The following is a 24,898-nucleotide window of genomic DNA, read 5'->3' on the forward strand; positions in this document are numbered from 1 at the left end:
GCCAACTGAGGCACCCAGGTGCCCCTCGTAGAATTGACATCTTAACAATATTAAATCTTTTAATCCATAACATGGTATATCTCTCAATCTACATAGACAGATCTTTAAAAATTTCTCAATATTCTGTGGTTTTCAGTGTTCAGGCATTATATGCATTTAATTAAATGTATTCCCAAATATTTTTTTATGCTTTTATAAGTCATATTGTATTTAAATTTTTATTTTCAAGTTGTTTGTTGATAGTATACAGAACTACAATTGATCCTATAGCCCTGTTAAACTCATTTATCAGTTCCAGTAGCTTTTTATAGATTCCTTAAATTTCTATGTAGAAGCTCATATTTGTGCAAATAAAGACAGTTCTTTTTATTTTTATCCAATCTATTCTTTATTTTCTTTTATATATCGTAATGGCTAGAGCTTCAAATGCAAAGTTGAAAGGAAGTGGTAAGAGCAGATACCTGGAACTTAGCATCAAAGTGTTCAGTATTTCCCCAGGAAATATTATGTAAGCTATAGACACCTTTTACCACAATGGGAGAGGTCCCCTACTTCTAGTTTGCAGAAAGTTTTGTAATTAGTGTCTTTTGAACTTTGTCAAATACTTTTTCTGCGTCTATTGAGATAATAGTAGGATTTTTTTCTTTTAGTATAGTAAATTATTTTAAATGATTTTTTACTTAAATCAACTTACGTCATAATATGCACTCTTTCACTATATTGCTAGATTGGATTTGCTAATATTTAAAGAAATTTTCCACCTAGGTTCATGATAGATATGGGTGTATAATATCCTTTACTTGCAAAATCTTTGTCAGCTTTTGTCAGGGTTATACTGACAATTTTCCCTCTCGCTCTGTGTTATGAAATAATCTGTGTGAGACTGGCATTATTTCTTTTTGAAAAGTTTGAGAGAACTCACCATCTCTCACTTGAATTGAGAACTGAAAGAAGAATTAAGAATTGAAACCACCTAAGCCTGAATTTTTCTTCATGGAAAGAGTTTAAAATACAAATTCAGTGTTTAAAAATAGGTATATGGATATACAAATTACAATTTTTCTTATGTTTGTTTTGGTATTTTATATCTTTCAAGAATTTGACAATTTCTCCTAAGTTGTCAAATGTGTTAAAACATAAATTATGCCTAAAATTCCTTACCCTTTTGTTATATGTAGAGTCCATAATGACAACTCCTCTTTTACTTATGATTTGTGTTTTTTTCTCTTTTTCTTTTTTAAAAACATTTTTTTAGTTTATTTATTTATTTTCAGAGAGAAAGCAACTGGGAGAGGGGCAGAGAGAAAGAATCCCAAGCAGACTCCCGCTGTCAGCTCAGATCCCGATGCAGGGCTTGAACTCACAAACCACGAGATCATGACTTGAGCTGAAACCAAGAGTCAGACGCTTAACCAACTGAGCTACCAGGCACCCATGTTTTTTTTCTCTTTTTAAACTTGCTAACAATCTTATTATTTTTTCTGAGAACAAACTGCTTTCCTTGTTAATTTTTGCTGTGGTTTTTGTTCTGTTTCATTAATTTCTGCTTTTATATTTTTACTTCCTTCCTCAACTTATTTTGGTTTTATTTCCCTAACTTCTTCAAATCACTGATACAAGTACTGTTATTCTTTTCTAATATGAGCATTTAGAGCTATACAATTTCCTCTAAGCATTGCTTTAGCTGCATTCCACAGAACTTCGCATATTGTGGTTTAATGATCATTTAAAATACTTAAAAATTTTGTCTTAACTTGAGCAAAGTCATTTTATCTCTTCATGTTTCTGTTCCTTCATTTATAATATGAGAAAATTGTTCTTAAAGATCTCTAAGTTCTCTTTAGATTTACCATTTTCTGACTAGTGTTTGGTTGAATACATGAAATTGTAATTTTTAATTGGCCATAACACACAGTTCTAGAACTGGATAAGTTTTAACGTGTGTGTGTGTGTGTGTGTGTGTGTGTGTGTGTGTGTTTACCACAAAATGTATTAAAAATATTTTTAAGACTATTTTTAGTATGAAAATACTTAAATTTGGAAGATGCTACTGAGTAACTTTCTCTAGGACCATGCTGTGCTATTTCAAAGTGAAACTGTATAGCATATTCATTGACAATGGGAAACAGAAAACAGAGTCATCCAAATATAGTAATGTACTTGGTCTTTAGGTCTTCAGAATAGGTATAATGTCAATTGGCCCTTTCTTATTGTATTCTTTATAATTAAAACTGTAACTTTCTTGAGTTATTTGAATCATTGTAACAAATTGTCAGACCTGAGGAGGGTCATGGGAATCCTGAATTTATAACCAGTGGTCAGAAGGGCTGGTGTCCTGGGGCCCCACTTGATGTTGGCATCTGAACTAGAGCCACTCTTATGGAAGACTGAGCCTTCACCTTGTGGGGTCTGATGCTAACTCTGGGCGGTTAACATCACGATTGTATTGTGGTACCTCAGGTCGGAGTGGGCTATTTTAAAAAAAGTATACTTGTGGTAGAGACCACTGGCCATTCCCCATGGCTAGGCTTGTTTTTTCATATAATAATCCACTTTTTACCAAGCATACATCCATCTAACGCAAAATTGTATTTCTCAGTCTTCCTTGCAACTATGCATATATGACTAAGTTATAACCAACAAGATGGATGCAGCAGTGCTGTATTTTCTCCCCTTTCCCATTTTATGATGAAAGATATTTGATGTTTCTACTCTAACATTTTACCTCTTAACAGCAGACAACAATACTAATTTGTTTGTTTCTTTCTTTCCTAAGAGTGGCATCTGAGATCCAAGACTTGACTCTTTTTAAAATATATAGTATACTACGTAGGATTAGGAAATACATTTATCCGAAAGATAAATAGTAAGTCACAAGCCCTGAATTTGGAACAAAAAAAGGTGCATGTCAATATGCGTAGTTACTATTTCCAAAAATATGAGCACATAGTGTGAAAGAGGCACCTGTAGGAAAAACTCCTCCATTAGGGCCATGGTCCACCGGTGATGCAGCTGCCAGGATTTGGCTGGGTGGCTGATGTCTGCTGCATGGAGAATCAGGGACATCGTTTTGGCTTTGTCAATCCTGTCAAATCAAGGACATGTTCAAATTATTAGGGCAAAGTAACCAGTTATAGTCTTTTTTAAAAAAATATTTACTTTTTATTTTTTGAAAAAATTTTCAATATTTATTTATTTGAGAGAGAGAGAGGGAGAGAGAGACAGAGAGAGAGAGAGAGAGAGAGAGAGAGAGAGTATACACACAAGGGAGGGGCAGAGAGAGAGAGGGAAACACAGAATCTGAAACAGGCTCCAGGCTCTGAGCTGTCAGAACAGACCCCAACGCAAGGCTCGAACTTCGGAATGGCGAGATCATTATGTGAGCTGAAGTTGGACACATAACCAGCTGAGCCACCCAGGCGTCCCTAATTTTTATTTTTATTTTACAGAGAGAGCATAAGCGGGGGAGGGGGGGTAGGGCAGCAGGACAGAGAGAGAGAGAGAGAGAGAGAGAGAGAGAGAGAGAGAATCTTAAGCAGGCTCCACACTCAACGTGTAGCCTGATGCAGGGCTAAATTCCACCACCCTGAGATCATGACCTGAGCCGAAACCAAGAGTCAGACACTTAACAGATTGAGCCACCCAGGTGCCCCAATATCAATTACAGTCTTTTCTGAATCTAAGCCCACCAAACTTTAACATTATGAAAGAAAATAACCTACCCTTCAGGCTGCTGCAAACTGTTTCTTATATTTTTAATTTGCTGGAAGTGACCTGACATGTCTGTAGACAAAACCATTTCAATCACTAGGTTCCGAAGATCCCTGTGGAGTCATCAAAAGAAGAAAGGTTTATTTGGCCCTTGATGATTCTCAAGTAAAACATTTCTTCAAATAGTACTACTTAAATTTTATTTTTCTTAATGTATATGAGCAAAAATATGCTACTTTTTAAATATAAAAGAGCTCGCAAACTTTGACTTTATTTCATCCTTTAACTCTAATGGCTTTAGGAAGTTCCCAGGAGAGCGATCTGTGAATGATGCTGTTTAACAACTCTCCTGCTTTCCCCACCCACACGTACAACCCTCCCCTACTCATAATTCCTAAATATTGTTTTTATTTCTGAAAGTATCCTGACAAATCTAAAAAAAAAATACTTTTATTTTACTTATTTTTTAAAGTTTATTTATTTATTTTGAGGAGGGGGTGGGGCAGAGAAAGGGAAGAGAATCCCAAGCAGGCTCCAGGCCCAGCCCAGTGCAAAGCCCAATGCAGGGCCAGATTACAACTAACTGAGATTGTGACCTGAGCCAAAATCAAGAGTTGGCCACTTAACTGACTGAGCCACCCCCGTGTTTCCCAAAATTAATTTTAAATGCAGTATTTGCTATTATTAAAACAACCACTATTTATTCAGGTAAGTCCTGAATAAGTAGTGTCCTAAGTAGTGTCCCAAGTAGTGTCCTAGGTGCTTTTATATAGGGGGTATTATTATTTCACACCAGAGGAGATTGGGGTTTTCCCAGTCACATGGGTAGCTGGTACATGGCAGAGATGAGATTCAACACCAAGAGTTCCCACTCCTAAAGCTTACACTTACCACTTCACTGTGCCAACCTATCATCATAAGAACCCCAGAGAAGTCAAGATGCTAACGTGAGTGCAATTCTCTGTTTAAGCTTTTGGGACCCTGACACTACAACATATTGTAGACACAGCTATTGAAAGTTTGATCAAATTTAAATCTGAGCTATAAATACAGTGACCATATCACAAAACCTATGCATGAATAACTCATTCTCACAGTAAGTTGGAAATAAGTTACCACAGGAAAGGCTTCATTGCTCAGTATAGATAGGTAGAAAAGTCACTTATACTGGAAATCATATTTTATTTTCATTCTGTGGCATGGCCACTGGAGTAAGCTAAATAAAAGGTGTGTGGTAAACTTGCATTATAATCTTGTGTCGAAGATATTTTACTTAAAGGTGGTATGACTGGATGCTTTTTTTTTTTTTTAACCAAAGCATATTAGAGGTACTTGCTGAAAATTTTGGGTCCTTAATTAAATTGCATTTTTCAGATGGGCACTGTGAGAAATCACTACGCTGATTACTGTTAATGATATTGAATAGCCTGCTTAGCATACTGCTCCTAAATATTAAAGGAAACTAAAGATAATGAAATTATTTTTAATACTTTTTTTTCTCTGGAATTATGAAGAGACCCATATTACAATAGCAGCTGAACCAAAATATTCATTTTAACTAAGAAAAAATGAGATGAATGTTTTATGAAATCTTAAAATTTAGTACATTTTAGTTTGTAAGTGATTAGTAAGTGCTAGATATTATCAGTAATCAGCTAATAATGTATCAGTAAACTAGGCAAAATAGTGCACAAGGGAATGTTACTTTATGAATCTTCCTTACCAAATTTTTATTTTTTATTTTATTTATTTTAAAAAAAAATTTTTTTTTCAACGTTTATTTATTTTTGGGACAGAGAGAGACAGAGCATGAACGGGGGAGGGGCAGAGAGAGAGGGAGACACAGAATCGGAAACAGGCTCCAGGCTCTGAGCCATCAGCCCAGAGCCCGACGCGGGGCTCGAACTCACGGACCGCGAGATCGTGACCTGGCTGAAGTCAGACGCTTAACCGACTGCGCCACCCAGGCGCCCCTTCCTTACCAAATTTTTAAATTATTTCATTTATGGTTACTAAAGTTAAATTAAGAAATAAATAGGTATGCAAATCAAAAACCTACACGTTTTTTAAAAAACTATCTATATTTTAATTTGTGGTAAAATATTATCAATTTTATACTAGCAAATATATCTTTTGTAGCTTTTAGAAACAGTGTTGTATCTATTAAATTCTACAATCTGTATGATATTATAGTATTAAAACAATTCTGTAAAACCATTCAATTAGGATGATTCTGAGAAGTTACTATACAGAAATTTATAAAATATTATAGGAATAAATCATTAGAATACTAAAGATGCTAAAGAACAAAAATGTAATAGGAAAAAAATTACATTGAAATTGCAACAGAATCAACTTTGGGAAGGAAAAAGATTAATTTAAAGGAATAACAGTAAAAATTAATAATATATAAAAATTAATAATATAAATGTTACTTCTGGGAGTAATAATCACTGATAAAAATTAAATTCATACTCTAAATGAGTACTCTCCAAAAGAGAGTACATTTCTTGGACCTTAGCAAATACCTCCAAACTTACCTCCCTACTCCTACGTATACCCTTCTATTCTCCACATAGCCCACCAGTGGTAGCTTTAAAATCCCTTCACAATTAGATGGTGGCCTTCTTAGCTGGAAACACAACTGAGCTATTGTTTCCTGCAGAATAAAATGAAAGGCCCAAACTGGGTTCCCAAATTTCTCTCCGCCCCCCATCAGATCTGCTTCCAAGGTTGCAAAAGCAAGCCCATGTTTTATACAGCTTCAAAAGTGGCCTTGAAAAACCAGAAAGCTTGAGTATTTGGAAAAGTAACCATCAGAAATTAGGGCTTGTTTTAAAAACCATTCATTCTTTAATTCATTCATTCATTCATTCATTCATTCATTCATTCATTCATTTTGAGGCAGCTCTTCATCCCAAAGCATTTCTTTGAACATTTCTTTTTACCTTGATTTAAAGAAAAAAATTAAAAACCTGTGATATTTAAATGGGAACCTTTTCAGCTCACTAACTTTTAACAAAATCTTTGTTAAAGATAAGGCTTTTAAAAAAATAAGTAGGTCTCACTGAATAGTAGGGACATACAGACATATTTGCACTAAATATCTCGATGTTTATCAGAAATTCATACTTAACCGGACACCCTTTATCTTTATTTGCTAAATCCAGCAGCCTTATAGTCAAATGAAGGTGTTGATGATGACCAAAGGTAGAAGAAGGAGGAAAAGTTACTCTGAGCAGTAGGGGTACATCTTGTTATCTCCCCCTACATGGCAATAAGTATCACCAATCCATGAATGTTTTTTGTTGTTGTTGTTGTTTGTTTATCTTAAGCAGATGGATGCCCTGAAGAAAAGGTAAGATTTCCCTCTGCATCTGGGTCATTTTACTATATTATGTTTGTAATTTTTTCCTTCAAACAATGAATTTTTTTTTAAAAAAAGCTAAACTCCACATATAGAAAAATAATATAGGAAGGAATCCATATTGCACTACAATTTTGAATTTATTTAGGACCACATATTGGTATAATTAAGCAGAGCTCCATTCAAGAGAGTACATAATTACTCTCTGGAAGTATTTGTTGTGTGGTATGTGGTCTTATGGGTTGGCTACGATGCAAACAGATGTTGAATTAGCCTGGAAAATAGTTTAACTTCCACCACCAGAGACTGGCTCCTGGAAGTCTTCTAGGTATTAATCCTTCTTAGAGTCATCTAGTCAAAGGGAATTTTTATAACATAAATAAAAGATTGATTTTCATCCATTTTCTTCACTTTAAATCACATCACTTAACTGTTTCCTGAAATTAAATTTTCTCTAGGCTTCCTCTGAAACTCACCTCCAGTCATCTTTGGATAAATTTATCAAAACATTCATTTCTTCTTCTTGCATAAGCCGATAAGCTGCACTCACATGGTGATTCTCAAGGACTGAGCGATCATTATATAAAAGGGCAACATCTGACCTGAGAATTAAAAACAAAATGTAAAGTACAGGATTCTTTAAATTTCATGAGTGTTGAATAAGAATACTCAAGTCACAAGATATCTATCTCATCAGTAAAAATTCTCTAATTCAATATCCAAATTGATGAAAGTAATTTAATTGTATGATAACTTAAAAAAATAAATCTTATTTTTTTAGAGCAGTTATAGATTGACAGAAAAATTTAGCAGAAGGTACAGAGATTTGCAATATACCCCTTCAGCTCAAACATGTGTAACACCCTCCCCCCATTATTAACAGCCCCCACCAGAGTGGTACATTTGTTATAACTGATAGGTCTACACTGAGCATTGTTATTAACAAAGTCCATAGTTTACATTAGTATTCACTCTTGGTGTTGCACATTCTGTGACTTTGGACAAATGTACGATGACATGCATCCACACTTATGACATTATACAGAGTATTTTCACTGCCATAGAAATCCTCTCTGCTTTGTCTGTTCTTCCCTCCCATGCCCATAACCCCTGGCAACCACTAATCTTATTGTCTCCATAGTTTTGCCTTTTCCTAATGTCATATATTTAAAATCATATAGTATGTAGCCTTTTTAGACTGGCTTCTTGAACTTAGTATTATGCGTATAAGATTCCTCCATGTCTTTTCATAACTCAATTCTTTTGAAAACTGAATAATATTCTATTGTCTGGATCTATCAAAATTTATCCTTTCACCTATTCTATCCTCAAGGATATCTCAGTTGCTTCCAAGTTTGGGCCATTATGGATAAACCTACTATAAATTCCTTGTTCCGGTTGTGTGGACATAATTTTTCAACTCCTTTGGGTAAATATGAAAGAGTGTAATTGCTGGCTTGAATGGTAAGAATATGTTTAGTTTTGTAAGAAACTGCCAAAGGGTCTTCCTAAGTGGCTGTACCATTTTGCGTTCCCACTAGCCATGCATGAGAGTTCCAGTTGCTCCACATCCTCACCAACAATTGGTGTCATCAGTGTTCCAGATTATAGCCACTCTAATAGATGTGTAGTGATAGCTCATTGTTTTAATTTGCATTTCCCTGATGACATACAATGTGGAGCCCCTTTTTATATGCTAATTTCCATCTGTATATCTTCTTTGGTGAGGCATCTGTTAAGGCACATTTTTAAGTCAGGTCATTTATTATTGTAGAGTTTAAAGAGTTCTTGTATTTTGCATGACAGTATCTTATCAGATGTATCTTTTGCAAATAATTTCTCCCACTTCATGGATGGTCTCTTAATTATCTTGATATTGTCTTTTCCAGAGCATAAGGTTTTAATTTTAATGAATTCCAGATTATTAATCATTTCTTTCATGAATTTTGCCTTTAGTGTTGTACTTAAAAAGTCACTGCCACATCCAAGATCATCTAGGTTTTCTCTCATGTTAACTTCTAAGAGTTTTATATTTTGCATTTTACATTTAGGTCTATCACCCATTTTGAGTTATTGTGAGGCGAAGATCTCTGTCCAGATTTTTTTTTGCATGTTCAGTAGTTTCAGATCCATTTGTTGAACAGACTATCTTTGGGTTATTGCACTGCCTTTACTCCTTTATCAAAGATGAGTTGACTATATTTATGTGTGTGTATTTCTGGGCTCTTTCTTCTGTTCCATTGATCTATTTGTCTATTCTTTTACCATTACCACACTATCTTGACTACTGTAGCTTTGTAGTGAGTCTTGAAGTTAGATAGTGTCAATTCTCCAACGTTGTTCTTCTCCCTCAGTAACGTATTGGCTATTCTGGTTCTTTTGCCTTTCCATATAAACTTTAACTCTGTTTGTCAATATTCACAAAATAACTTTCTGGGAGTTTGGTATTGCATTGAATCTGTAGATCAAATTGAGAAGAACTGACATCTTGACAATACTGAATTTTCCTACCATGAACATGGAACATCTCTCCATTGATTTAGTTCTTCTTTGAATTCTGTCATCAGGTTTTATAGTTTTCCTGGTATATATATTATCCATATTTTGTTAGATTTACACCTAAGTATTTCATTTCTTTGGAATTTCAATTTTTTGATGTTAATATAAATGATATTGTGATTTTAATTTCAAATTCCACTTGTTCATTGCTGGTATACAGGAAAATAGCTGAATTTTGTGTGTTAACCCTATATCCTGCAAAGTTTCTGTAATTGCTTGTTAGTTCTATAAGTTTTTTCATCAATTCTTTTGGATTTTCTATATAAACTATCATGTCACTTGTGAACAAGACAGTTTTATGCCATCTTTCCCAATCTCTATACCTTTTGTTTCCATTTCTTATCTTATTGCATTAAGTAGGACTTCCACTGTGATATTAAACAAAAAAAAAGTAGTGAGAAGGAACATCCTTGCCTTGTTCCTGATCTTAGTGGAAAAACTTCAAGTTTCTCACTGTGAAGAGTGCTATTAGTTGTCAAGTTTTTGTAGACATTCTTCATCAAGTTGAGGAAAGTCTCCTATATTCCTAGTTTACTGAGCATTTTTATCATGAATGGTGTTGGATTTTGTCAAATGCCTTTTCTGCATCTTGATATCATCATGTGTTTTTGTTCTTTAGCATGTTGATATGATGATTACCTTAACTGATTTTTGAATGTTAAGCTTGGGACTAAATCCCATGGAAAAAAATTACTTGACATCTTCATTCAATCTGAATGAATCAACCCTCTGTTGATGAATCAACCCATTCCAGATAGTTGATTACCCACTATTTCCTATTAGCTTGGACTAAAATTACTTTGGGTGGGGGATGGAGGATGGAAGGGATAATATAAATCATTTGGTCTATTTATGATTCTAGTTTTTTTTCTCCCATATAATGTTGCAATTCAATTTGAATATTTTGATCCCATAGCATTAAATTAACTGAGAAAATCATTTTTTAAACAAAATGTATGTTTCAGCACCAATTTATAATGAACATTTTAAAATAATGAATTCATCAAGGGACGTTTTCTTTTGTTTTTCACCTGTCCATATTTTCACATCATTTTATCATATCACTTGATCAAATAAACTATTTCAAGTTGCATTGTTGAAGTTAGTATTCTAGCATAAAGTTTGAAATATTCCAAGCATTCTCACATCTGTATAATGGAGCTCTGCTTGCTTATTCCTCTATCTTCTTAGGTTGCCAGATCATTTTGCAAGTGTGGAATGGAAACAGAACCACTATGTTCAATGAATTAAAATGGTAAATCCATGTATATAAGTTGGCAAGTTGGAAGTAGGCAGCAAAAATAGCAAAAGGAAAGTCAATCTAAAACCTGTACAACTTTGCCTCCACTTTCCCCAATGCCCAGATTCTTCATTTTTCGTTCCTTCTGGTAGGGATATACTTTTGTCTTACTAAGCCTCACTAAGACTTACTGTTTGTTTTAGGCTTTTCAGTCAGTAGTACTGATTATAGCACTCACCACTGAATGTTTACCAAAAAAAAAAAAAAATAGGTGAGGATACATAAAAGAAAGAACTAAAGAAACCTGGTTTTTGTTGTAAGCTACCTATTCGAGATTTGTATCTAACAATCTACCAGATAAACCAAGCTTAATTATTAATCCAGCATAGGGAAAATGACCTATTAAGAAGAACAATTACGTATCTTCTGTTTCTAGACTATCATAGAAGTAGAAAAACATATGTAATTAGCTAATAGTACATAACTTCAAAACAGTTTTAATTTCAACCATGGCCTAAAAATTCCTTAATCGATAATCATAACTCAATATACAGAAAAGTACACCTGCAATCCTTATTTAAAAGATAATTAAATATATGTTTCCAATCTCTAGAATTTCACTCAGATTATGGGAAAAACTGACTTGTAAATCTCATATCATTTGTGTCATATGGCCTCAAATCTAGCCATGACAGTGTTATTACATGATATAGCTCCAAGTAATACTGTCTTCTACTTTCAGCATTAAGCAAAAATGTATTTTTGAACCAGATTTAATTGTAAGAAACTATTATGATTTTGTCTCATAAATCAACAGGATTTTGAGAATACAGCACTGTCTTAATGTTTGAGATGGTCTTTGACTGCTAAGAAAAGAACAACTCTAAGCAACATTCAGTATCCATAGTAACATGTAGCTCAGTATTTTCACAAAAAAAATTTTATTTATTTACACTTTCAAGGATTTCATGTATTTTAATGTGTGTATTGAACTCAAATTTAGCACTGCACTATGTTCTAAATTATTTTTCACTTTTCATTACCCAGTATAGAGTTTTCCAAATTAGAAAAGCATTTTAAATTCAAGTAAAAATGAATAATATAAAATACAATAGAATTATTGATATTAGTAACATAAGACCTTATTTTTTCTTGGACATAATATAAAGGCAATAGAGTTTTAAAAGCACACTATATTGTTAGATTTGTGGTCATTACAACTTTTTATTCATAGAATTTTCAAGTTCTTGTATAATTAATCCTTTAAATTGATCCTGATAGGCAATTTATAACAAAATAAACAAAATACTAGACCTTTTCTCTCCTTTATATACAATTTCTTAATGTAAAGTTGGGGGGAAAAAAGAATTCTTCTTCCTCCTCCCTCTCCTCTTCCTTTACTCTTTTTCTTCTTCTCCTTCCCTTCTTCCTTCTCTTCCACCACCTCCTTCTTTTTCTCCATTTCCTTATCCTTCTCTGCAGTCCAAAGTATAAGTAAGTTAGGACTCTTCCTCCAGCTGTAAATGGATGGTAAAGGAGAAAGCTAGAAGAGACAGCCTGACACTGCTGCTGGAGAAAGCCAGTCCATTGCCTTCACTTTTCAAAGTAGAAACAAGAAGTGTTCATTGGTAACAAATCTCTCGCTCCTTTTCTCCTAAACTATTGCCCTATACAGGGCTCAGTTCAGTAATGAGCTATCTTTAATTAAAATCTCACTCATTATGGATTCAGGGGATGTGGAAGAGTCTTTGACAAAAAAAAATGATCTGCACAGTCTACCTTTGCTCTGATGTTCAGCACAAAAATGGAACAACTCTCTCCACTCTGCAAATGTGTAGGTTATTAACACCCCCTTCCACATGACCTGACCTCAATGTCTCTTTTTTCCCTTCTTGTTCTGCCAATCTTAGGGCCTCTGGGTTTACACAGAATGCCTTCTTCAATATTTCACTGTATTTCAACTCTCCCTCTGTCTCCATCAAGGGACCACGTTTTCTAAGCCCATCCCATTTCAGGCTATAGAAGACTGGAACTATCATGCATCTGCCTCTGGCCATGGGATCAGAGTTGTAGGAAGAGGCTAGATTGAGAGTATCCCTCTTCTCAGCTTCTGAATTCTGCTACTGCCATCAGCTGACTATGTGTACATAGATAGATCATTTCACCTCTTGAGGGTTTTTTTCTCTGCTTAGGTTGTGAGACTTTGACCAGATGATCCATAATGTGGCTTTCTGTCACTAAGTCACTTGAGGCACTAAAAATGTCTAATATTTCAATAAAATGTTCCTATGCTTCCCACATTGAAAAATAATTTCCTATAGCTGCAAAATCAGGTGTTAACAATATTGCTATTAAAAAACAAATGAACAGACCACACAAAAACCTGCACATAAATGTTTATAGCCTCTTTATTTATAACCTTTATTCAAAAATTTGGAAGTAACCAAGATATCTGTCAATTGGTGAATAAGGAGAGAACCTTTGCCACATGCATACAATGTAATGTTTGTTGTTCACCAGTGAAAAGAAATGAGCAATATATAGCACAAAGACTACGCCAGAATATGTACTATGGACTTTTAGTGAATAATAATTACAAATAATATTTCATTAATTATAACAAATGTACCATACTGATGCAAGATGTTAACAATAGGGGAAGCTGTAGGGTGGGGAAAGAGTACATGGAAACTATGTACTTTTCAGTTTTTCTGAGAATCTAAAGCTGCTCTAAGAAATAAAGTCTATTAATTTAAAAAATGAAAAAGTAAAAAATAAATTTAATTTTCCCTCAACAAGAATAGACAGGTCTACAGTAGTTCCAGAGAAACATCAGTCTGTCAATGTACATCTCCATCTCAAGCATATTTGACTAGTAAAAGACAGAGAAATTTCAGGATCCAATGTATAGAAAGCGAATTGGATCATGATGGGTCCTAGACATGTTCTGCCTCCCAGGCACTGAGATCTCTGTGCAACCAAAAGAGCAGAGAGCACGTTTCTGTTACGAACTGAATTATTTCCCTCCCAAATCCTTATGTTGATGTACTCACCCTTTGTACCTTAGAATGGGACTGTATATGGAGATAGGCTTTTAAAGAGGTAATTAAAGTTAAATGAGGTCATAAGGGTGAGGCCTAACCAATATGGCGGTATTTTTCTTATAGGAAGAGAAAGAGATACCAGGAATGTGTACCCACAGAAAAAAAGCCATGTGAAAACAGTGAAAGAGCAGCCATCTGCAAGCCAACGAGAGGGGTTTCAGCAGAAACCAAACCTGCTGACATTTCTTGGACTTCTAGACTCCAAAACTGTGAGAAAATTTCTGTTATTTAAACCACCCAATCTGTGATTTTGTGATGATAAATATATCTCCACTCTGGTATTTTGATTCTAATAACTGCCATTATTACCATCACTAAAAAATATCATTTTCTAATTATTTTAAGCTTAGAACTTCATGCTAACCTGGAAATACAGTTTCTTTGATTTTTTTTTTCAGAAGTACAATTTTATTACTTTCAAATACATAATGAGACTAAACTGATGCCTTAAACAATATGTTGTAAGATTTGTCTCAGTGAGCAGATGTCTGACTTATGTGATAGTTCAGAATATTAATTCTGGGCAGAAAGAAGTTGTTTGACACATTTTTACATTCTCTAAAACGCTAAATATGTCACCAAATATTTGTACAATTTTCTTGATAAATAATAATCGTTTGTTAGCTTAAGGAATTTTGCTAAAATCTATTAAAACTATTCTTATTAGACATATTCACTGTTATTTTTAAATTTTCTTAAAAATAAGTAATATGTGGAAAATAAATTTCAAGTTTTAATTAAAAGTTAATACTTTATATAACTTACCTAGTCTGAATGTGAAAGTTGTTTGTGGTTCCTGTATGCTCATAATCATGAATGGCAGCAGCAAAGACCATTGCTAAAATTTCCAGTTCAGTGAGCCAGTGCTAGTAAATTAAAGAAAGATACCATGGTATTTAGAAAGCAGAGCCATCTTGTATTCCTACAAAAGAGATTTTTCAGTGCATCCAGTATAAGTAGTCGTATAAATATATTAAATTATTTTTATTGATCTTAAAATACTTTTTTCCCTTATTTCACATACATTAATTGCATAATGGATGCTTCATGAAGTCAATGATTGTTTCATGGCTTGTAAATTCAAAAAGAGACATTATAATGTTCCTTGCTAATCAGAAAAGGAGTAATTTTCTATGATTTAAAAGGTGAACCCTCACTGGGTTTTTGAATTCAAAGGGGTTTGTTGCTAATTAAAATTAGCAATTTGGGTTCTCATGAAAACAATTATAGTTTAGTGATTTCTTTTAGTTTAGTAATTTTTAACATATAGCCCATATATCATTGAAATGTTTTTAGCTCAACTTTTGTAGAAGACTCTTCTATCAGGAAATTTCCTAAGAGTTGAAAATATTCACTTTTCTCATTAGAGAAACTGAACTTTGTTTTTATATTTAAAAATTTGGAAGCGTTTCTAAGAATTTACTAAATTTGCTCTTCATAGCACACATACTCTTGACTGTGCATATAAGTTAGTAATAAAAGAGAGAATAAATGTTTCATATAAAATCCAGACCACCTGCTTCAATATAGATTGATTGTTCTGTTATCCATTGGATGGTTTAACAAATTTCTCTGCTATTATAAGCCTACTTTGGTAATTTGATAGTTTATTCATCACTGACATTTAACATAACAGTTTTACTCCTCTATTATGGTAACCACATGTGACCACTTAAACTGAAAATAAATATAATTAAATAAAATTAAGCTCATTTTCCCAGTCACAGAAACCAAATTTTAGCTGCTTCATAGTCACATGTAGCAAGTAGTTACCAGATGGAACAGTGCAGTGTTCCTATCATCACAGACAGTTCTATTGGATAGAACCACCAGTAGGTGGTACTTGATGGTAGTAATGGAGGATCCAAATGATATGGAGCTTGCTCTTAGTAGTCTCATTCCATATACTTGAAACAATTAAATTGTACAAAGCAACAGAAAAATATAATGTAAACTACATGCATACTTGATAAAAGATCACAGTTTGAAGTACAATCAAAGAGCAGATTGAATGTCTATTTGATGGCAGTGATCTTGAAAGAAGGATGGACAAAGATTAGTATCTAAATGCAGTGTTAGGAACAGAGAGATTCTAAATAGAGCAAATGCAGAATGAGAGTGTAGAGGCTGATATGAAAGGCGAATTGCCAATTGTGTTGGAAAGTCAAGTGGAATGAGAATGGAAAGAGAGTGCAGCTTATGGGAAAAGTTGATAGACTACTTTGATTAGAGCTGATGAATTTGGATTTTGTATAAAATGCAAGAGGGAGCCATTGTAGGTCCATGACTCAGGAATGAGAGGTGACAACTGTTGAATTTCATAATTGACAAAGGCATCATCTTATTAATCTTTGCTCCCTTTCACATAACCTATCATGGTAACTGGCACATAGTAGGAACTTAATATTTGTCTGTTGACTTGAATTTCACCAGTTTTGTATTAGGAGGAGGTAGTAAGGAATAGTTGAAAGAGATTGTGGAATCAGACAATTTCTGGTTTTAAATCTTTGTCGATCATTAGGCAAACAAGTTATTTACCCTCTCAGCCAGAGCTCTCATGAAAATAGAATTAGTGATCATTCCCTGTGGAATTTTAAAAGAAGTTTTAAGTTAATGTATTCGCTGTGCTTTTTCACAAATCTTGTCATATAGTAAAATACAGAACAGATGCCATTTTCCTGAACTTATTACCTTAAATGCACTGTAGAAGGCATTGAGTCTGGGAAATAATAGTGAGCTAACATATCTTTAGTGATTGCAATTCAAGAATAAATAGTCTCACAGCTGGATGACTGAAGCAGAAATGATTTTCAGAACCAAAGGGAGTTGATATAGCTAGCTATTCTGTGTTTATGGGTGCATTTAATTGTGAGTCATTAAAAGGAAGAATGGGCTGTATTATAAACTGAAGTAAGACTGAGCCTCCAATGTCCCCAGCGAGACTGTGGAATTAAACACCATGAAATGAATAGCAAACAACTAAAGTTAAACCAGTTCTTGAGCCCCCAGAAACCCATTGTTTTATAAAAAAAATTATTCCTAGAAAAAAAGTCACCTGTTTTCTTCAGTATTTCCTATTGATTATATTTAAGATTTATATATTTAACTGTGATTTTAAAAAAGTAACATTCAATATCTATAATAACATAGAATATGAAGTTGCAATTATACAAAAATACAATTAGGGCAGCAGAGATAAATTTTAATTATAGATTATCTCATAAGTATTTAAAATTATTATCTTCCTAGCTGTCAAAATTGATTATACTTATTTCCTGTTTTTAGTCTCATTATTCTCTGCTTCCCATAAATAGTACTTCTTCCATGAATCTCTCTTATTTATTGCCACATTATAGCCCTAATAAATAATTTTAAATTATAAAATGGTTTGGAAAGAGAGAAATGCTGAACCCTCACACTCAATTTAAAAGCACATCTATTCTGCATTAGCAAAAGTAGAATTTGGGGCTGATTTTTTAGCTCCTTGGTTGTTAATTCATTTTACACTGGTGCCAAATGAGAATTCCAACTCAGAAAATGAATGTTTAAATTCATAGATTTTGTAAATGATGCACGAGGACATGCCAGAGAGAATGAGACTGAATCCTATCACTCTTCCCAACTAGCATAGTGATCCATACGTAACCTATACTCTTCTGATTCCTCACGGACAGGCATAAAGGGTAAAAATGATGAGTCATGAGCAGTGCAGACACTGTGCTTCATCTAAACTACAGTTTGCACTTTGCATCGAGGAATGCTCAGGGAGACTAACTCTAAAAATGAGAAGTCCTCAAATTACATCATAGGGAGATACTGACCGCTATCAACTGTTCGCACAATGATGACAGAAAGAAAGAAGAAACTAACATTAACTGGACATTTTAGTTATATGGTCTCTAATTTGTATAACCATCCTATTTTCCATTTATGAGGTAAGTATTTTTACCTTCATCTGGCAGCAAACAAAGCTGAATCCTAAAGAATTGAATCAACCTGCCAAAGGCCACATAGCTATCAAGTGGAAGAGCAGGAATTCACCCCCAAATCTGATTTCAAAGTTTCTGTTCCTTCCAGGGATCAAAATATTCCTTCCATGGATGACAACAGCATTTGTTACTTGAGGGAGGTAATATGCAGAACACATTCTTCTAAGGCTTCAAAAGCAGAATTTCTAGATAATTTAACTGGGTATATTGATGGGTAGAAGCTAATAAAGCTCTAAGACTTATGATGTAAATTTTCATACCTCAATTTTTCAGTGTGTGTGTGTGTATGTGTAAGGTTGGGAGAATTTCAGGTCAGAAAATCACATTGACCTATTAGTTCCTGGTGTGTCTAAAAGAGCATAATTAATAACTCTTTTAGTTGAATTATTGGGTTGGGTACTTTTTCTCTATCCCTTTGAATAGGATGACATAGTTTGCTATAACTTACCCAGTATAGAAAGTGAGTGTTATAATAATATTAATACATAATACACATAAAGTAATATATAATAAAAATAAGTTAATAATTGTTATTGACATGAGGGTGTGTGTTAATACCCATTATGTGTCAGGAACTAGGTTAGGTGCCTTACATCTATGATATCAAGGACTCTTCACTGGTGGTCAGTATTATTAACCACATATTAATGACAAGAAAACCAAGGTAGAGAGCGAGTGAGCTAGGGTAGTGGTAGAGCAGGATTTCACACCTATGTCTGATTGCCTTGAAAGCCTGTACCCTTTCCACTCTTCCAAACATTGCTGTCTGGGAAGCCGTTTGTAAAAACAGAATTCCCACACAGTTTGTAGAACACAGACAGAGTGGTACATTTTCTGTAGACTGATTGGAGAACAACTGAGTCATTCCAGAGTGTGGGGGTCTATTTCTGGGTGTGGTCAGTAGACTGCAACTGCCAAAGGAAACAGATCTCACATCATCTTTCTTTCTTCTACTCTTAATGTTAGAACACAGTGCCAGGAGCCCTTAAATACAAGTGTTCCTTTCAAGACCTCGGATGATTTGAAATTCAATGAGATATTTGAAGGTGGCTTGGTAGCACTTGGTGAAGGAATTTGCTCTTTAGCAAATGGATTGAGCTACCACACACCACTGTCACCTTGGCACAGAACTACAAGTTAACTAAGTGATAAAGGATAGAAAGAGACAGAGGCTGTACCGACATCCAATCTCTCTGCAGTGTCTACTCCCAAGCCAAGAGTATCCCATCTGACATTAACAAACTGAAGGACACTGGCTTCATCACAATCCCCTTCAGGCACTGGTCCTTAGAACACTTTGCAGGTGACAGGCTGTGTGAGTCACCTGACAATTTGGGGCTGCCACTGGAGTGCTCCATAAATGTCACACAGATAAGACTGTCCTGAAACAGCAGGACATCAACTAAAATACTGAAGTCAGTGACTTCAGTAACTTTCCCAAAGCTATAAAGCTGGCAGTGAAATGTAGTTTTGGCAACACTGTCAATAAATTCGTAATTCATTTTGCCTTTCCTCTTAGCATCTATCATAAAATTTCTCATTACTCTCTGTAGTTTAAATGTATCTTCCTGATCTTGGACAACAGTGACAATCTTCCACAAGGCTGTTTTTGTAATGGCCAAACTAATGGATGATTAAAGAGCCCACTAATACATTTTTGCTGAAGGATGAATAAATCAGAAACAAGTTCCTCCAACAAAACCTGCTAAAGTAGAGTGAAGTTATGTTTATGACTGGTAAGTTACGGTCCTCTCAAAGAGTGACTATGTGATCTTCACTAATGTCAACTTCTAGGAGTCCTGCCGGGCTGGACCAGCTTTGTCCAGTATTCTGGAGAAGTTGGAATGGCTTGGTATATCCAGGAAAAAGTCCTCACAATTCCGAGGAAAAAGTTCCATTGTGGATTTGAATGTCTCTATTTACCAATAATAACAGCATCCTTCATTTCTTCAAACAGGATTTCATTTCAGAACAGAGATTCTGAGGCTAAAATAGGAGACTTTTATTTAGCTCCCTTTACACTGATAGCGAAAATAAAATGTACTTAAGCAGAAACATTTTTAAATGATGAAATTTTGGTTACCTCCCAGCATAAAATGGCATATATCTTCTCACTGCATGTCATAATTAAAGTAGATATTTTATTAGACTGAAGGCTTTACTTTTCCATTCTATTAAGTTCTGAAAAAACTGAATCACTTCAGTTGCCATTTCAGGGCACATAACCACTTACATGTTATGTTTTTGAGTTAACTTTTTCAAAGCCACAGAACTCAGGAAAGAGGAAATGCCACACTTGAAAACCATCTGGCTATCAGATTCAAGACCAAGGCCTTAGAAAGGAAACAGTAAGCAGCTATAACCAGGAAGGTAGTGAAGCAACTTTTTCAAGTAGAACAGCATTTGCAGCTGTCAGGAGGCAAAGAGTTCAAAAAACAGCTGTGATGATGAAATCTTATTAGAACCAAAGGAACTTTAAAAGAATTTGCGTGTGTGTGTGTGTGCGTGTGTGAGTGCACATACTAGAAACAGTTATAAAGAAGGTTACATATGCTACTTTTTAAAAGCTTATAATATTTTAAAACTCTATCTTTGAATGCTTTATTTTCTACTTATTATTGTTAACTTCTACTCCATCCCTTTCCATGCCAAATCAGACTCCTAGAAAGAAGAGTGAGTAAACTTCAACCCAGGACCAAGCAAGTCCAGACATGGCTGCATTTGATCTCAGCCAATGGGCATGTTTATACCTTAAGTCTGTGATGCCCATACCTATACCTTACAATAGGAAAACCCAAGGTATGAGGTTGACAATACATGTAAGTTCAGCCTTCAATAAGGTCATGAGAAGGTCATGCTACTGTATCAGTTAAGGTTTTTGAAATTTCTGCCTCACCTAAATAGGATTTAACTCCAAAGCAGGATATATTACTTTGCAATATTGTTGTAGAATGCATATTTCTCTTGAATTGGTAGTAATATTCCAAGAAAATCCTTTATGAAAAGCCCAGCTAAGGGGTGCCTGGGTGGCTCAGTTGATTAAGCATCCAACTCTTAATCTCAGCTCAGATCATGATCTCATGGTTTGTAAGTTCGAGCCCTGCCTCAGGCTCTGCACTGACAGTGTGGAGCTTGCTTGGGATTCTGTCTCTTTCTCTCTCTCTGCTCCTCCATCCCCCTTGCTACATAAATAAATAAATAAATACCTAAAAATTAAAAAAAAGACAGCTGAGCTCCAACCATTAGCCATTATCAACTGCCAGCCAGTGACTGAGCCACTATGGATGTCTTTCCCAGTGATGTCCTTAGATATCTTCAGCCATACTTGCTAGCTGATTGTAAGCCCATGAGAGACCACAGTGAGAACCTGCTAGTTGGGACCCTTCTAACTAGACCCTTGAGAGATATTGATAAATTGTTGTTTGAAGCCACTAAATTTTAGAGTAGTTTGTTTTAGAGCAACAGATAATTGAAACAGCTTAGGAGTAGGATCTGAGCCCAAGGCATTGATAGATCTGTGATATTTTGGAGGAAAAGAAAGATGAAAAAGTGGAGTAGACAATTTCTTTAGTCATCATATGAGACACTATTGGATGAATCACAGCAAGTGGATGGTATATATAGTAAGCAACATACTATAGTTTCTTAGGAAAAAATAAAATTATTATTAGAATTTCCTGTATATAATAAAATATAATAATTATGTAACTGTTATAAGTTTTCAATATCTTCAGCACAACATACTGTGGCCCTAGGGACTTTGCTTGGGACCAGGTTAGGAATAGTCTCTGGTGTGGAAAGATGAGGTATTGAGGATCTTTTGGCCCCAAAGAGCATTAGTTACATAGATCTGAGTGCCAATGACCCAAAAGAACAGGTGTGACTTCTGAAATCAAAATAGGTAGGAAATGCATATTATGGGGTTTGGTGGAACATTCTACGTACATGCATTTTATGGCACTGCTTCAGCGTAGGCTGACACATAAGGAATCAAAAAGGTACTCACAGGGACTATATCCCTTTGAACCCATGTCAGTGTGGAATTTTTAGAAGAGTTATTCCTTCCTTTTCATTTCTGGGAGTCACCCTAAACTCTGATACATTTCAGAAATTCCAGGCAGTGCCAGAGTTCCTAACATGAACTCACTGTTGTCCCAGGATTGCACTGCTGGATTATTTATTTACTTATTCATTGATTCATTCAGATGCAAAGAAAAGGAAGGAGAATTTGGAAAAATTCACATAAATAATTTCCAAAATCCCTATTAAGATTTCATTATAATTAGCAATGCAAGTAAAAGAGAAAAATCCACTGAAGTCAGCTTGGGAGAACATGGTAATATGAGGGAAGAGAACTGTAACTAGCTTTTATCCCAAAGACTTTTTATCTACGTCACTTTTTTTGGTTGATTCCTATGGGAAAACAATTTATAAACAAAATGTTCTAGAGTCCAAATTTTGGCAAATTTGCAGTATATTCACATTTGCCTCTGGGTATCTTTTCATCATTGAGTTAAAATATTTTTTTGGATAATGTATATTATGAATAACTCACTAACCCTAAAAAATACAAAAGATTACTTCTTATAATACTTTTATGGGTATTAGAGGGACAATGGCAAAATGGAGAAAAGGAATTTGATGATACAAACTAACAAACTTCAGTTAAGAAAGCTTTCTTACCATGATACCTGTATGAAGCATTATGTAATGCACAGTTTGAGTGACATCAGCTGCATGAATCAAATTGTGATAAGGATTTTTGTACTTGCTGTAACCAACTTCTAAAGCTTCTGCAAAGCAAATTAGGCAAGAAACAGGAATCTGCGAAAAGTAATAATTATGATTATATTTTGATAAAATAGTAGCACTAAGTCAACATAAGCACAACAATGTTCGGGATGGAACACAATTGTGAGTCAGATGTGGGCAGGAGTTTTTTTGCAGTTAAATGTAGGCTGTTCCGAAAAATGATTTCATTAACCTGTTAGCTTTCAATCCTAAGATTATAAACCCATGTGTTTAACTATGAGAGATGAATTAACAATATCACCCATATTGTGGTCTTTAAATGTTTATATCTTCCAGAGTCAAGACAGAAGGCTAGTTCTTAAAAGGGTAAAATTCCCAGTTACAATTGAAGTCTGTTTTTTCTATCCGTAGTACAAAGGATTAAAATAAATGACCTCCCAGTACCCTCTAGCTCTAAAAATGCCATGATTCCATTGGAAATGCTGAAGGGTACAAGTTTCAGAGTGCTCAGAAATCTGGATCAAATCTGTTGCTTAAATGGCTCTAAATGAAGTTAATTAGAAGCCCTTTCATCTCAGTTTAAGAAAAGCTGCCAATAAAGATTCATTCTGTGTTTGTGAAACATAGAAGAGCATCTTTTTTTTTTTAAGAAAACATAGCTCACAGTCTCTACATGACTATTCTGGGAGTAATTCAGGGGGATGTTGGTATCTTGTTGGAATGATGCTACAATGGCCTCATGACATCCATGTGGATACATGTCAGTGAGTCATGGAAAATGGATATATCATGTGGTAAACTCATCCCCTAGTTCTGTGACCTGCTAATTAGAAACATTAAAAAATGCACTGATTAATGACTCAATGTTCTGCTTTTTCATTCTTATTCAGATAACCAATTCTAAGAGCATTTCACTTTTGTCCCATGTTTCTGACCTTGAAACGATTGATAAGATCATATCTGGTAAACAGTTCATAAATCATAAACTTCAGGCTGTGCTCTCCACTTGCTTCATTTAAGGCAAATACATCAAAAGACCATTTATCAACATCCTGTAAAAAAAAAAGAGGAAATACTTTAAATGGCAATATTATATAGTTCTATTTCTCTCTATGAAAAGATCAAGCATTGTAGATTCAGCAGGTTACATTTCAACTTAGAACATCTGACTATATTTTGCAGAGTTTGATATGACAGGGCCACTTAGCATCCATGGGTTCACAAAAGTGAGGCCATAATGTGTAATGTAGTGTTAAGATTTTCCTTAATCCTTTAATCCCAAAGTTATCAAACTTGATGTAATAAACCTGTTAACACTATAATACTAACCTTATCCTCAATCTCTCTTCAAATTCATACCATAAGTCACTTTCTCAGAGTGGGCTTCATTTTCAGCTAGAATTACGGGTTATGGGGAGATGGGGGAAAGTAGCCCCAACTTCTCTTTCCCACCCACCACCTTCTACACGGCTTGAAATTACACCCTAAGAGTTAGTACTTTGGTTTAAAGCTTTGATATTTTATGTCTTCCTTTAAGATGCAAACACCCTAGAAAGGCAGAGTATATACAACCTTGTTACTCACTGTACCCTTGACCCATTCATTTACACTTTCCTCCAAGGACAGATGAAAAGGAAAAAGAAGTGGGTCTTTTGACTGACATGAAGGAAGAGGAGAGTAATTGCAGCATTTCAGGAGATTCTTTAGGGAAGTGGTCAGGCTTATAGGCAAACACATACCTACCCTTGGAAAAAAAACACTGCCAGTGGGAGATAAAGCCAAACTGTTACAGCTACCTCCTGATGTTTGCTTTGGGTAATTGCAGGATGAATACTTGCAGAGGTGTTCACAAAATGGACTTGTAACAAGTGACATTAAGTCCTATATACTAAGGAGGTTTTAATGTAAATTTGGGGCTCCAATACTAAACAAATCACTGAAATTTTAAAAATTTAAAGAAATACAACAGTCAGCTCTGATTATCAGAAACTATTAGCAAAGTGTGGGTTTACATACACACAACAGGTTTACTATTGAATAGTAAGTGGGCAACCTTAAAGGTATTAATTTTGAATTTGGGCTGGCATTGTTTAGAACTTTGTTCATTTAACACATTTTTACAGAGGCCAATTATCTGTACTATAACATGATGAAACCTGAGAATCTGATAAAAAGT

General features: G+C 34.7%; 1 protein-coding gene across 6 annotated transcripts in view; it reads right to left on the reverse strand.

Moving 5' to 3' along the window:
- The window catches only part of PDE1A (phosphodiesterase 1A), a 326,532-nt gene that overhangs the window by 37,334 nt on the left and 264,300 nt on the right, over positions 1-24,898 (reverse strand). For all 6 annotated transcript variants that reach the window (XM_030326584.1, XM_030326583.2, XM_030326582.2 and 3 more), the window contains 6 exons: positions 23,658-23,774; positions 22,654-22,794; positions 14,747-14,847; positions 7,555-7,680; positions 3,723-3,824; positions 2,965-3,085 (listed from right to left, as the gene is read on the reverse strand). In XM_030326584.1, coding sequence (XP_030182444.1) covers positions 2,965-3,085; positions 3,723-3,824; positions 7,555-7,680; positions 14,747-14,847; positions 22,654-22,794; positions 23,658-23,774 — 708 coding nt within the window. The remainder of the gene's footprint in view (positions 1-2,964; positions 3,086-3,722; positions 3,825-7,554; positions 7,681-14,746; positions 14,848-22,653; positions 22,795-23,657; positions 23,775-24,898) is intronic.

This window comes from Lynx canadensis, chromosome C1 (assembly GCF_007474595.2).
Source record: "Lynx canadensis isolate LIC74 chromosome C1, mLynCan4.pri.v2, whole genome shotgun sequence".
Lineage (NCBI taxonomy): Eukaryota > Metazoa > Chordata > Mammalia > Carnivora > Felidae > Lynx > Lynx canadensis.